Genomic DNA, 15,147 nt, shown 5'->3' with positions numbered 1-15,147 from the left:
TCGCCTGCCTCAGAGAGTCAGGATGTGACTTCCCTACATGAACATCGATGAACTCCTGCCACGCTCTAGCTTTAGTTAATGCTCCCTATGTAGGGAATCATATGCATTACACTTAAGTAGGTATTAGATCTAAATGAGGTTCATGGAAAGGACTGCCAGTCCAAGCTGCCCTAGGGATTCTTGCCCCTTACAAGATAGATATATGTACCCGCTTACGAGATCAGGCGACGATGTAAGATATCTTGGTACTTGTTAGCTAACGTATGACTTAGTCGCTAGCCGTCAAGTCGATCATGGGGCACTTTCGCAATTTCAACCCTCCTGCGACTTGCAATAGGTGCAATCTAACGAATGAACGATAAGTTTAATCATGGTGAACTGGGTATGGGTAATGTGTTAATTTTTTTGCCGAACAGTTAACCGTGGTTTACTCCAGGAATGCTTTCGAATTCATATTTGATTCGTATGTTCTGTGTAATATATATGGATGTAATGCCAAAAGACATGTGGCCGTGCACGGAAGGCCTGCGTTTCAAATGTTCGTTTTGCCTTTAACGCTAATCCTATCTATCCACCGCCACCGTGCTTGCTTTCGGTCCAAATTATATGCTGATGTAGCAACAGAGTGATCTTTGATCCGTTCCTTACTTCATCTTAATATCCTGATAGCAATAAGCCTCCCCCGGAACCTTACCGCGTCTGCACAGGGTTTAATCATATGATGCGTGTCTGTTACGTTACCTCGATCTGCGCGGACCAGACGAATCATTCGCATAGTGGCATGGCTGGATGTCCTATGATTTTTAACTGACTTTCATTCAACTTGCCACGAAGAAAATGCGTTCCTATTATAATATTGATTTGTTTGGATTTTCTTTTCTAGATAAGAATGGCTATTGACTCAATACCGAAGGATGTCTGCTTTCCAGTGTGTTTGATTCAGATTAACATTTTAGCCTGTGTAAAAGACGACAGAATAATACAAGAACATATAGAATATACAATAGGTGTACCCTTAGTGAACAAATACGCGACCCTGCATTCATACACACAATAATAATGGTAGCAGACGGTTAAAAGCATTTTCGATAAAATTTTACCTGAATGTTATTTTTCTTATGGGACGGACAATGCCAAACGGTCCTAATTATATAGCGCTTGTAAAAAATTACGTTGCACGCATTGCGTAGAATGGAATTTTAGTTGATCTGTGGACGGACAAAATGGCAGTACTCTTGAGTTCAATTGAACCAACATTAATTAGGATAGTCATTTCGGCAGAGACAGTTCTATTAATCTATCCCTTTGTAAAACATAGACGATACACGTATTCAATACTTCTAGCACAAACAGCTTAAGTATATGAACAGAAGATAATTAGCGCGCATCAGTACTCATTAATTCTAGGGTTGAAACCTAGCTCAGGACGAGCAAACTAAATATTTCCTAATCGCGTAACGACTGATCGTCGTCCACCCTTCATACTTTGGCATCTAGCCTAGTGTTAAGTCAAAAAGCAAAACGACATATATTGTTAGGTGCATGCATTCTCCGGTAGACCTCCGTAGTGCCCCAAGAAAACTTACATATTGAAAGCGGTCCTTGCTTAGCGTTGTCATGAGATGCAGAAATCCCAGTAAAGAGAACCACACCACCCACGCGATAACCTGTTCGACGTGCTGCACGTTCAGGACCCCGAAGATAAAGATGAATTTGTAAAAGACAAAATTCCAAAACTTGTCTTTCAGATGCTGCTCCTCGGAGATCCGTAGCTGGCCAAATACCACTAAATGAATAAACTTCCCCAGCAATCCTAATATGCAGTACGCCATGTTAACTACCGTCTGAAAAGAGAAAACGGTATATAAAAGAAAAAGATATATAAAAAGTATACATAATGAAAACAAGGCACGTAAAAAGTACTGTTTAGTCGGGATGATCAAGTCCAGTGAAGCCAGTAACTAATTGGCCAATAGCCAATTACGTATAATCTAAAGCACAATTATGCTGTAATCGTACGTAAGCGATTTTCAACAGCTGCCGGGTGGTTTTCTTTTTTGCTAACGCAGGGGTAAACGATTATTATATACTATATAAAGGGTACGGCATCTAAACTGGGACCCAGTTCGGTGGGTTGTTTGTAGTAACGAGCATGCGTTCATCAGCTATTCCTGGTACCAGATAAAAGCCAGTTCCCTTCGCAACAACGTCACTGTGGCAAAAAAAAACAAATATTGATGCTCGGAATCTACGCAAAAATCAGCTCGTTTTTGTTTTTTTGCACGCGCTGGACGGACCACCGCCGAGATGATGAGATGAACCCCAAATCCGCAGTATACGCGTCGCAAATGAGCATACCGCTGCAGAAGCAGACTCTGCTACAGGATAAGGAACAGTGTAAAGTACAAAATTAAGTGCTACAGTAAATAAAGTTTATCTGGGAATAGTGTGTGAGATACCGCGGATTGTGGCATACATTCTTTGTTGTTAAGTCCAAAGAAATAATACCTAAGGACAAAAAGTAGAACATCTGACCGGTGTTGTTTATGAGTCAACTTTCCTGAATAGAAGCAGCAAGTCACTTTTGCTTTTTATTTTGTATCTTAGATGTAAGAATAAGTTCCAGAAAAGCTAGTAGGCCTGCTCATTATCTAGAGAATGTGCCTATTTTGAGAAGGAGCAAATTGTCGCCACTTGAAAATGTTTTGGATACATTCCATACTCAGAGTGGTGTACCCTCAAGAAGAAACGTTATATAACCATACGTCTTACAGAAAACCAAACGCATTTTTAAAAAACCTTCATCCGCAAATTTTATCAATTGTTATGCAATCGTGGCTAGCTGAATTTCCTGGTAATTATAGAGCTTCCGACAAGATACTGCATTAGCACATATGGGCCGATTACTGCAGAACTGGTTTCCTGTTTTTGGATAAACACCTATGGTGGCTAAAAATCCCAGATTTGAATTCATCGGAGTACTGTGTACGGAGCTCTATTGGGCGGAGGCTCAACAAGCTTCGACATGAGAACGTTGACACACTCACTCGTGCTTTTATCAAGATACCGTTGTCACAATTATAAACAAGATATCTGGGGTGTGGGAACTCGTCATGGCTTTAATCGCGGTTAGTGATACGTGTATAGTATTAATCATGACTACTAGGATCGGCATTTGGAGTGTCCAAACAGAATACGTTGAGATATCTGTTTTTATTTAGATACAATCTTTAACAACATAACGCAAAAGAGAAAGGCCCAGTTGACAAAAGTTACGATATAACAATGAGTTTTAGGTTGTGCTCAATACAGAAGATTGTCGAGTTCGTAGTACCATTCCAGCCGTTTTTTCATACCTACGTTACGTGCCTTGTTTTATGAACAATTAACACTCGCCTGATAAATAAGCGTCCTTGACGCCTGGAGTGCTTCTGTTCCTAGGACCTGTGCTAGCTAGAAACAGAGTACCTCATCAAATGTAAATTATATCTTAACTTTTTCGACTATTCATGATTAATCAATACACGTCGTTCTGCTACAACCTGTTATTTGTTATTACTGTCAACAAGAGCACGGATTCTATAAATTTACTGCTATATGAAAGATACGATTCAATCGTTGTAAGAAAAACAGAAAGTAATAACACATTCGGCAGTTTGTGCAATTAATTGGATTGACTAGCGTTAGGACGCCTCCATTCGATTAAGACGTTTGTCCTTTAACGCCTAAGGTACAAAGGTTCACCTGCCTATAAAACGATCCTTTTGTTTCGATTAGCCGGCTGAGCTGTCTGAAAAAACTTTAACCAATCAACATCGAAAACTGATAGATTTGTCTTCTGATTCCCCTGTGCAACCTTCTTTAATAAGAACAATGATCAGATGAATGGAGTGAAGTTAGAAGCGTGAACAAGGCAGTCACTGGAAGAAGACATCGAACAGCATTTGTGTTATTTTCGATGTAGGTTGTTAAAAAATAAATTCACTGCTGTCAGATCCTTCGTGTCACGTATTTCTGGTAGATCGGGCAGGTTACATCTCGCCTTTAGCATTCAAATGGGATTCTATTGATTGAAGTTAAACGTAAAATGGGTTCAAGTTAGAGGACAACGAGACGCCATCGATTGCGTAGTTGGCCCGTGCGACCAATTGCAAATGCGAAACTGTGCCCTACTGATTGGATGCTGTTCAGCCCTTGGGACAATGGAAAGCATGAGAAGTAACTGCTGCACCCCCGGTGTACACAATGGCAAGGCCGTGTGGTAACAATGATATGCCTTTACTTTGCATTCAAAACGCATGTTGATCCCAGCCAGTCAATATTATTCGGTATTATGCATACTGTATATATTACGTAGATACAGTACACAGCAGTTCCATCTAAAAAAAAATGAGTATACGGAAACTGAGCGTAGTTATGATGCCACTATTTATAGATTTTGATTCTTACAGGGTTTCTATTGTTCAATCAGAAAACCTTGCGTGTATTATCGTACAATCCAGATGTTACTTCGTAGTAACATTCATATGGGCTATACTAAGTATCATCGTCTAATCAAGCCCAGATATTTATACTGCTTTATCGTATAGCGTTCCTGTTTGAGGAAGTACATTGACGTTTAACAGTGATTCACATATTGGTTAGGGATGATCAAGCTGGTCAGGCGTCGATTGCGTTGACGCCGATACGTAAACCCTTTAATACCGCTGATACTAGCCAGAAGTGGTTTGTAAATCAGGATCGTTAGATATGGTACAGTGGCAACGAGTTCGCTTTCTAGACTGAGGGTCGTGCAGTGATCTGAGTCCTAAACGAGGCTTGAAAAGGTAGATCTTTTTATGGTCGGAGAAGTCAGCTGTCTGAAGCAATGCTTTAATTAAGGTAGTACCTGGACCGCTAATTTGCATATGATAGAGTATCGCTCAGTCGCTCACGGAACTACGAGAAATATACACTTACGTGGTGGGGCTGTAAGCGCAATGGAGGTTGCCTACACGGGGCGTGCCAACATATTTACATAGAAGCTTAACCTTGCGTTGAAATACTACTGTATTTGTATAGCGCGTATTATATAATTTATTATTGTTAGTCACTATTAGATAAATAGGAACTTAGCAAAGGGTAATTCCACTAAGTTCGACCGAAGTTAACTTGTGGTGCTGGAACTAGTTAGAGTTCACGGGGAATTACGTGAGGACTATTTTAATCGAACTATTTTAATATAATGTATATATATAAAATATCGAGTGGCTACGAAGCTAACAAATCAATATCTGAATGAGATCAGCAGTACGTGCTAAAGAAAAAGAAAAACTACAAAATACCTTTATGAAAAGTTCGAAGGACTACGATATCATGGCGAACTTATGTGTTACATAAGATATAAATTATACATCTAGGTCTATACGATTCTTTAAAGATAAAAAAAAAAATAGATACAGATAAAGCAAAATCATTACTCGCCCAAAACCTGATACGCTATTTAATATCTGCTGCGTGAACATCGTACATTACATTTTATCTCTTGGTCAACAATTCGTCGCAATGGCAATATTTACCGGAAAGGCCACACCGTGCGCAGTTTTGGCATTGGCACCACGCCATTCGACCAATAGATCTGGCATGAGATGTCCTACCGCTGTTTTTCTCTTTTCAACGGCAGCAATAGCCGCTGCAGTAAACCATAGCAGAACTTCCCGTCGAATTCGTGCTTCTTTTTTATTTCCCCCCTAAGCACGCCTCGTACATGTAACTTACGCTGGGTAACTTTATCAGTCTTCTTTTTCTTATATAATATCAGCTCACGCATGTCTTAAAGTATTGTGCCCCAATTCCCCTCTCGCCCTCCGTTCCATCGACTCGACACGGCCAGTAAAGGTGTTTTCAAACTTATTACGATAAAAATATCATTCATGACAGTAATGCGCGTCCAGTGACCCGCACCCATATCGTCTGCCGAGCAACCCCATTGTTAAGATCGTGACGTAACTTACTGAAAAAGCTCTTATAAAAGCAATGGTAGTTCTGCCGCCGAAGATGAATGCTGTCTGCGTTGTTAGCACAAGTTAGCAAAAAAAAAAAAACACGACGAAAGAATCGAATAGAGCCGCTTATATGTGCGCCAGCCTGCATGCTCATCCACAAATCCATTGAAGTAGCTAGCATCAACTATGGCGATCTGTAATTGATTCAGCGTCGGCTGTAAAACAAGCTGCGACCACTGCTCGCTTTCTCTTTTCTCAGTCAGTTACTCAGCTCCATATCTTGATACTTAATGATGATGAAGCAAAATGCCGATAATGGTGATAACATGGGAGCAATGCACAACTTCGCGGGCGACGATGAACAGCTTGGTTGCCTTCAGCGCCATTCGTAAACTTACCGCTGCCCGACCACCATGCTCGGCTCTGAGCAATCAACAATAACTTAAGTCATATTTAAGGGCTTCCTTCCGGCTGTGGGCTATCGTAGTTTCCTTGCTGTTGCTGCTGCACTTCAGTTCCGAATAACGTTGCTCTTCCGACGGAAAAAAATGAACGAAATAACTTGTGCCTCACCGCCGCGAAGCAAAGAACTTTGCTTGAACAGGCACGATTGCCAACAGTCGAATGCATCACTGCCGTTGAAGAGGATCGCTATTTGTAGCTGAAAGGGGATACACTAAACCTTCTAGTCACCCTTCAGTTTCGGTGTTCTTCCTTTTTGAAGCATGGTTCACCCGTGCCGTCATAAACACCAACGTGGGCGTACTTTTGCACTCGTCTTGTGTTATGACTCTTAACGCTGCTGTTGTAATGTTGGTTACAGCATAGTGCGAACGATAGCTTATAGTCCGACCACGAGGCAATCAACGCCTAAGCGGCAAACGATCTCAATCATAAGCCTATAATAGGACAACAGAGTAAAAACTTGTAGCAATCTTTAGCATCTTTGCTAAGCTATCGAGTTTGATTCAGTAATGAATTCGTATCATAATTAGAAACTATCTGCTTAGGTATTTATTATATATGAACCTGTTTGAATATAGAGTCATTGCTTGAAACGCTACGATGGATCATTGTTTCGAGCCGCTGCTAACAACAGCTTTGCTAACGTCGTTACTGTTCTTCGCACGGAGCCAAAGTTTATGTATATAGTTAATCTGTTGCTTTGTATGCTTACTACCTGATATGTTTTAAATTGGTCGCCTTATATTTTGCCGTTCTTATAGGAAATACGATTGTTTATATATATATACGTTCTGGTATATGCAACTAAACTGGCAAGTCTCATCGTTGTCACAACATCAACAGATTGCAATGGAAAGATCTGGCTCCAGCCTATTTTAAGTATTCTTCATCTGTTGTTCCTGGCAAGAAAAACTTAAATCAGTCAGTTTGAAGTTGAACGAGGAACGAGCCAGTAAATTTCTGTAGTAATAACAATACTCTTGAGACTCCTGTTAATGCCACTTCTATTACTGACTTTATCTCGCTGTCGAATAGTGCAAGTCGACGCTCACAAGCGTAAAGGCCCGGAAGGCAATGGCCTCGTTAGCAACAAACTTGCTAAGTAACTGCTCTTTCTTGCCAACAGGAACACTTTTGTCGTAAGCCGCTTGATTAACCGATTGCTTCCGTCCCGGAAGGCCGAACTTTGTCTAATGTTTACGGTCATATAATTGTCAGGCCTCACGAAAGGCATTGCATGTCTTCCAGAAAAAATGATTCTCTCTCGCGTATCTATGCAGCAAACGAAATATCATCAGCAACAGAACGGTAGAACAACAAATAACGCGTAAGCTGTTTTCAGATACCAAATTTATAACTGCGATAGACGAGTTGTGGCGGTATCCAGCCATTAAGACATGTGTCTGCATTCTAGAGTGCTTATACCATAAGAGTCAACAGGCGCACAACTTACTATAACACTAGCAAAACGAAGAGCGAAGATGGATGTTCGCTTGATTTAAATGTAGGTGCTGAGCCAGTTGTCTATGAATAGAAGTTAGTTCACAAAACACCTCTGTATATATATGTTGGACCGTTATGAGTTATACAAAGGGTCAAAGCATCTAAGTTTTTTTTAACTATAGTTACTAACTTTTATAGTTTTTAACTATATCGTTTAGATCTGAAAATTAATGCTCGGCAGTTAGGTTTCCGTCTCTCGAAGGTGCTAATGACATCAATTAATTATTGGCGACAAGGCCGGACAAGTAAGCCTTCAGCTTCCTTGTCAGCAACTTCAGAACAGCTCGTTACAAGTGCAATAGCCTTAAGAGCAGGAATTAGAAGGTTGAAGACCACAAAGAAGATTGCTACACCTAGAGATTTTCAACGGAAGTTTATGAATAAAACCGACAATGAGCTATCTGTAAACTCAACTTGGGATTCCTCGAAGTACGCGCTATAAGATCGTAACGAGAACATGTAAAATGGCAAAAAAAGAAAAGCAAACAGGCAATTCCTCACACACTCATTCCAAGACAGGTAGAAACACATTCGTGGTTTACATAAACAATAACGTCCAAGCGTTACGAACAAAGCTCCCGCCTGGTAACATCATCATCAAAGAAGAGACATGAGTTAATACATACATTTACAAGCTCATGCCCTTACTTACAGCACATGAATATTAGGGATATCGATAATACGCGAAACACTGTCCGAAAGATAAACAATCAATGCTGCCAGCCAGATATCTCCCCGAGCCTCTCAGATGCGTGGCATGGCAATCGACAATAGCCAACGACCTCGTTGTCTCACCTCAATTATGGTTTCGATTGAGGACGGCAGAATCGGACAATGCTTTGAGCATATTCTCCAGATTTAATGTAGAAAATGATATTTTTCACATATCAAATCTATTTTAAATAGTACAAATTAAACAACTACCCTACAATTACAGCAAACTGAGTAATGTGTAACTTAGGCACACGCGATGGCTCAAGTTTAGATGATCCGGACGTAGACACACGGCGTTTTGCGCTGGCCGCAGCCAGCCATATAAAGCAACGCCCCTCTGCAAACCAAATGTAAAAAAAAGAAAAAAATATATATTCCTACGTGCTCCATTGTGTACCTCGTATGTATACTCAGATCACGATTACCTAAGCTTAGTAAACGTTTTCTATTTCATGACAGGGTAGACATTAGAATAAAATTCTCTATGCAATTAGACAAACAAGAAGGGTCGACGCATTGGGGACCTTCATCGTGATGTACATCTTAGATACTAAAAAATACACTGAACATTGGTGTAAGCGGGTTTTCGTTAGCTTTCAACCCGTTCGGCAGTGTTCCTATATTCCTAGTCAGCTTACAAATGGCTTGTAGTCACGCACGTGACTGAACGCGCCACAGATTGCCATAATAATTTCCACTAGGGTTCCCCTAATGCGGCTGCGGCTCCTGTTATTGCTGACTGTTCTTGCTTAACACTTTTTTTTGCCAAGACGATAATACTAGCTAGTATAATTAACTGTAACGTATGTTTGTTTGAAAGACTTAAGCCATTTCGTCGTCGTCAACATTGATTCGTCACACCAAGTTCCTTCGAGCGATAATTGCGATGTGTGTATGAATACTACGAAAAGTTGCAACGACGTTTATCGTCCCCTACAAGTTCTACAATTACCTAACGAAAAGGCAGATTTATCGACGCTGCCCAAAGATCTCTCTCTTCACTTTTGCTCGGGCGTCTAGTGGGAGACGTGGTTTTTCGTACTAATCAATTTGCGGATGAGGCCGCGAAATGAGCAGCGTTTCGACTGCTGTTACTGAATGGGACATTTTTCGTTGCGTTGCGGATATTATGTAGGCAACAGCTTGAGTCGTTCGTGAGCCATCATTTGCGCCCGTTACGGGGAACACTGCGAGCAGTTTCTCTGTGGACCCCTCACAATGCTACAGGGAAAAGCAGCTAAGCGTGGAGATCAGAAGACACGCAGTAAACGCGGTACGTTCTTGTCGCTGTTGCCTACACGCTGAATTTTATTGTAGCTACAGAGCACGAACTAGTGCCATGCCTGACTTGAGTTTTGTTCGACGGTGTTGATTTCGATGCGTCCTACAAAGGACATATTAAGCGAGTAGTTCGTACGGAACAGACGTGCGTTGCCGCCTGTTTCATGGTAGCTGTCGTGTACCCTCTGCATATATCTATTAACATAGGGTAAACGTAAACCCAAAGAATTATTGGAGAAGGTACCTATTTCTTCTTCAATTAATTATATAATGTATTTACTTGTATGTAGATACGTCTAAACATACGTGTGGATAGTTTTGACCACCATCAAACGCACTCAGAACGGCAGCTTAGAAAGCTTAGAATTTCAACTTTCAGCAACAGGAAAGACGTGGAAAGGATTTTGGATAGCTGCCGAACAGAAAACAAATGTGATAAGGCAACTCCCTACGCGAACTGCTACTCCGGCACGTGGTCTAATAGTTGTCTTCTTAGCTATCTCGTCAAATGTATGTTGACATTTCGGCTGTAGAAAAGTTTGCATCTTTCACGGTTGGCGAAGCGTCTAATCGCCAGCTTTCAAACAACTGGTGGACAGATGATCTCGATCAATCAATAAATCTACAGCCAACCTGTTTGTAGTATCCACTATTTTTTATTCTTCAATAGCCGCTACAGCCGGCATTACCGATCGACCGGTGATAAATGACGTCAGAAATTTCAATGACGTCGTCGACCACGATTGTTACACGGAAACAAAGCCGATTCATGATTTTGTCGAACACGTGCAGGGCATAACCATCCCTTTCACTTACCCAACTAATACGATACAACTTAAGTGCGGCAAACCCGTATTCGTATGACGTCCCGCAGCAGCTTACGATAATACAAGGGCAAAACGGACGGTAATTTACTTCAAAAGATCAGCAAAAATTGGCTTTCAACGTTGGAATAACGGTATCCAGAAAAAAAAGACAGTTCCTGCTGATCCGAAGATACACAGTGACACAATTCGACGGTGGCGACGCCAATAAACTCTTTTCAAAGCACAATCATAATTAGAACCATAAAAACGGTTGCAAATAAAAATGGATTGGGTATCGGGTCTATTCGAACTATCCGATTTCACCGACGAGCCCACATTAACCATCGGTGCCACGTAGTTGGAATCTTGTTCTATACAGATAACGATTCGTAAAATAAAATATCGTTTTTTGTAGATACTTTTATTTAAATCTCGTTTGTGTCGTTTTTGAATGCTCCCTTATAGAGCGGAAAGGTAAATTCGTTCGTTGTATAACGACCCCATCCAACTTCCCTTTAATGGAAAAAGCGTAGATTTGGTTCAAGAAAAAAACAAAGGAAAAGATGCTCGTAAAGGAACGCATGAGCATATAAGTATTCGTGTCATTAGTACGCTTACGCCGCATAGGTATTGAAGTATTGTTTTGTGGTAAAAAATAACGCCACCACAACGTAATACACATTTCTTGTATTTTACATCTGGGTGTTGAACGACTGCTGTATTGGTGCAAACCGTTGGCCTGTAGCAGAAACAAGCGTATCTACGCCCGCTAAACTGATTTAGGTTCAAAAACACGTTCTTTCTCTCAACAAACACCTTTTGTCATGGGGAGCTATTCGAACGGCATTGTTCTCGAAAGAAATAGAGATCGTGTATAAGGCGGCTCGTTTGAACGTGTATTAGTTGTAAGACAATGGCTTCCATCGGGTGTCGGTCTAAAACGACAGCATCTCAATTGACGAACGAAGTATCCTGAGATGGATTTGGACAATCGAGTTTTTTCTAAACACAGATATGAAGCAAACAATGTGATCCTACTTCATCGCACCTCGGACGAATACTGATTACCGATAAACTTCTTTAATTAGAAGAAAACTCTACATTCTTCTCATCATAGCTGTTGCTATTATGACGCAATCATACATCCAATCAAAGTATGCACGAAGAGACAAATTTACAAGGTTGAATTTTTAACGCTTGCGTTTTCTAATACATTTGACGCCGCTGGTAACACTTTCCGGCGCGACGCTCGTTGCGTTCAACGAAAATATTTTATAATAGCATTTCTTCAGGTGACGCGCTTCATTAAGTTTAGATTCACAGTCTTCTTGGATGTATGCGAACAGAACGCAGGTAATAACTTAGACCAAAACTTTCGTTCCCTTAGAACTGCTATTCACTTTAAGAATAAACGTCAACGCCAGCTTTTACAATAAAGAATATTATTGTAATATTATAATAGCAGAGAAACTTATTTAAATCATCGTTCATGTTTAGCAATATCATCCCACTTTCAACACATAGTAAAGCTAAATCGAATAGTACTCATGTAAATAAAAAAAAAAAAAAAAATGTGAACATAAAAGCTGCCCGTCGTGGAAGTAACAAGTTTTTTAACGGTTTTCTTTTCACTTTATGACACAAGCGTTTACCCGGGACCACAATCGGCTATCGGAGGCGTCCTCGAGAGCTGCGGTATATCATACAAGCAAGCTAGGTCATAGGCCGTCGGTTTCGTACCAGCGAAGTGTGCACTATGCCCTATGTACACTCCTTCTGCTACAGACGGCTAGAATTTGGTAAGATTATAATACATCCGGTCAGTCCACTTCATAAACCTTATTTTAATGTTCACTTCTTTTTCTGTTCGGCTGCAGTGGCATAAATGAAAGTTAAGTGTAACATAAATACGAAATGTGAATGAAAACCGATGACGGAGGTGATGTGCCACTGACGAGCTCGTCTGATGATTTTGTTAAAAAGCTTGGTAAGGGCCTCCATCTGATCAAACACCTAACGGCGGCATCGGATCTACAAGTTAAGGTAGGAAACCTGCACGTCCGTCCTCCGCGAGGTCTCAATGAATCCTATTCAACTAGGTAGGTTAGTATGGCCTTCTTGGCATATCCAAGGATTACTTTGGTAGGACCAAGAGACCGAAGAAAAAGTCGGGAGCTTGCTGTTCTATAGAAAATTTTGACACATCTTAGCTATTTACAGTAAAATACAGTCGATTCTACAGACTTGGAGATGGAAGGGTACTTATTTAGCTGCTAACATTTCGACAAGGAACATGATAAAGAGCTGCAATGGATACAGTGCTTTGATGTCCCTGCCGAATAAATCAGATATATCGGATCAATTTGTAGGCAATACTTTGCCCCAAGTAACAGAAATGTATTATATTGAGCCTTGCTTCGATATCCACCTGACCTTTGACTCTTAGATCCAGTTTATTTTCCCCTTAATAAACACTTCAGATCTTTTGAGCACTCGATACGGTACGACTCGTCGAAACATGATCGCGCCCACTAGTCGAATCCTATAATAACGCTATAGTGTTTTCCGAGCGTATGCCTGTTCTCCAGTATTTTAAGTTCCGCAGGAAGCCGGTCGACTGACATGGAAAAAGTGATATTTTAAGGATATCGATATTTGGATCTTAGTTAGCTTGCTTGATGCGCGTAATCTGTCTCTTTCAGTATGTGGCATTGGTTACCATACAGGACTTATGTACGTTCCGTTTATTATTTTCGTGTTGATTTTGATTTTCGGTAAGAGATGTTTCGTATCGCAAATTTTTCTCCGTTTTGTGTTATTAAGATTCAAAGCACCGAAATGGTGCACACAATTTAGAAAGCTGCTGGGTATTAACTAAAGCGAACTATCTAGTAGGTAAGATCCTAGCATTGAAGTACATACGTTCATTGGTTTTGATTAATCGACCAGTTTGGCGCCCACTCATTATTACATTACGTATGCAAGAACCATGAAGATAATCGTATACCTGCTTATTTAATCTTACCATACATTAGATGGGCGCTAGTAGTCGACTTTCTTTTCTAATTCATTGTCTTCTGGAGATCAACCGTCATAGACCGCTCGGAAGCTCGTTCGACTACCGTATCTGTTCGTAAGATTGTATCTCGGACTCGAGCTGTAGAGTGGATGTGCCTTTTGGCTTCAACTAGCATTTGTTTTCATATATATATATATATAAGAGATATGTCCAAAACAGAAAAAACAAATCGGCTAGTGAGTAAACAACTGTAGTGATAAAAACGGGATAAATCCTAGCTTTAAAAAATTAGAGAAACATAGAAAAGAAAATCAACTCAAGGTCTATAACGACATAAAGCAACGATAAACATTTAGTCATGTTGAAAATATTTCTATTTTTTTAAGCTACTTCCAAGCTATTTTCCCCCGAATGCTAAAAGGTCACTAACTGAAATTTGCCAGTAAAAAAATATCCGCATATGCGTAGGAATAGATAAAAGAAAAAAATGTTCCTGACATACGCCCAGGGCACTGTGCCAAACAACGTCCGTAAACGTTATTTTCATTATTATGTTGATAAAGATGATACAATTTCGACAAATGAACGTCAATAAAAAATATAGCTTTTATTGAAGCAGTCATATTCATATGCGTACGTACGCATCTACACATATAATAAAGATAAGAAATAATAATAGCCTTACGCACGTTAATAGCTCGATAAACGTGGCGATTTAACCCGACGAAATATATAGACAAAAGGCTTAGTGTCACAAACGCCTCCGCCCCCTTTGATCTTCGATGACAACAATAACAGTGACGATAACCATTTCTGTCCGTCTGCCTATCTATTTGTCTCAAACTGCGCAACCGTTGGCGTTAGAAGTCTCGTGGTTGCCCCAAGCCGCACGCGAATTCGTCATCTAAGTGCCGTGTGTAAGGGTTACCATAAAAGAAACGGCTCTTGATGTTGAACGGAACCGATCCTGCCGGGTTTTCTGTGTAGTACGGCGATGTCACGGGATTGCAATATAGTACAGCGCTATGCCCGTAACATTATCTTTCATATTCTATTCACTCTGGGTTTTATTCTTCCGCCGTTATCTATCAGTTTCGTCGCAGTCCTTTCGATCGAGTACGACGTCATTCTGGAGGTGTCAGCCGATGGTTCCACGCGTTGTGTGCAACTATATTGCAAGAGCAAAGTTACTTTCGACACCAGATCATCTGCAATGATGATGGTTATCGTCATAGTGACTTTGCCAGTGCGGCGGGCAACAAAAAGAACTCATGTAACCACGAAGTTTTGTCGATGCTGTTCCTGTTTTTGTCCGCACACTGCTTCCATGGCAAAATCTGCAATACTTCTGCTGCTCCAACGGCTACTGTTATAG

General features: G+C 40.6%; 1 protein-coding gene and 1 long non-coding RNA gene across 3 annotated transcripts in view; both read right to left on the bottom strand.

Moving 5' to 3' along the window:
* The window catches only part of LOC111263138 (E3 ubiquitin-protein ligase AMFR), a 62,727-nt gene that overhangs the window by 8,264 nt on the left and 39,316 nt on the right, over nucleotides 1-15,147 (bottom strand). For both annotated transcript variants that reach the window (XM_022837988.2, XM_022837987.2), the window contains exon 2: nucleotides 1,587-1,844. In XM_022837988.2, the coding sequence (XP_022693723.1) occupies nucleotides 1,587-1,832 (246 nt within the window). In that variant the 5' untranslated portion in view covers nucleotides 1,833-1,844. The remainder of the gene's footprint in view (nucleotides 1-1,586; nucleotides 1,845-15,147) is intronic.
* Nucleotides 6,229-8,786, bottom strand: LOC147753111 (uncharacterized). Its single transcript, XR_015312175.1, has 2 exons — nucleotides 8,605-8,786; nucleotides 6,229-6,883 (listed from the first exon to the last, which is right to left on the bottom strand). It is a non-coding gene; the product is annotated as an uncharacterized LOC147753111 (long non-coding RNA).

Source organism: Varroa jacobsoni, unplaced genomic scaffold (genome assembly GCF_002532875.2).
Source record: "Varroa jacobsoni isolate VJ856 unplaced genomic scaffold, vjacob_1.0 scaffold_738, whole genome shotgun sequence".
Lineage (NCBI taxonomy): Eukaryota > Metazoa > Arthropoda > Arachnida > Mesostigmata > Varroidae > Varroa > Varroa jacobsoni.
The sequence above is the reverse complement of the archived record's forward strand: the minus strand, read 5'-3'. Positions and strand labels throughout refer to the sequence as shown.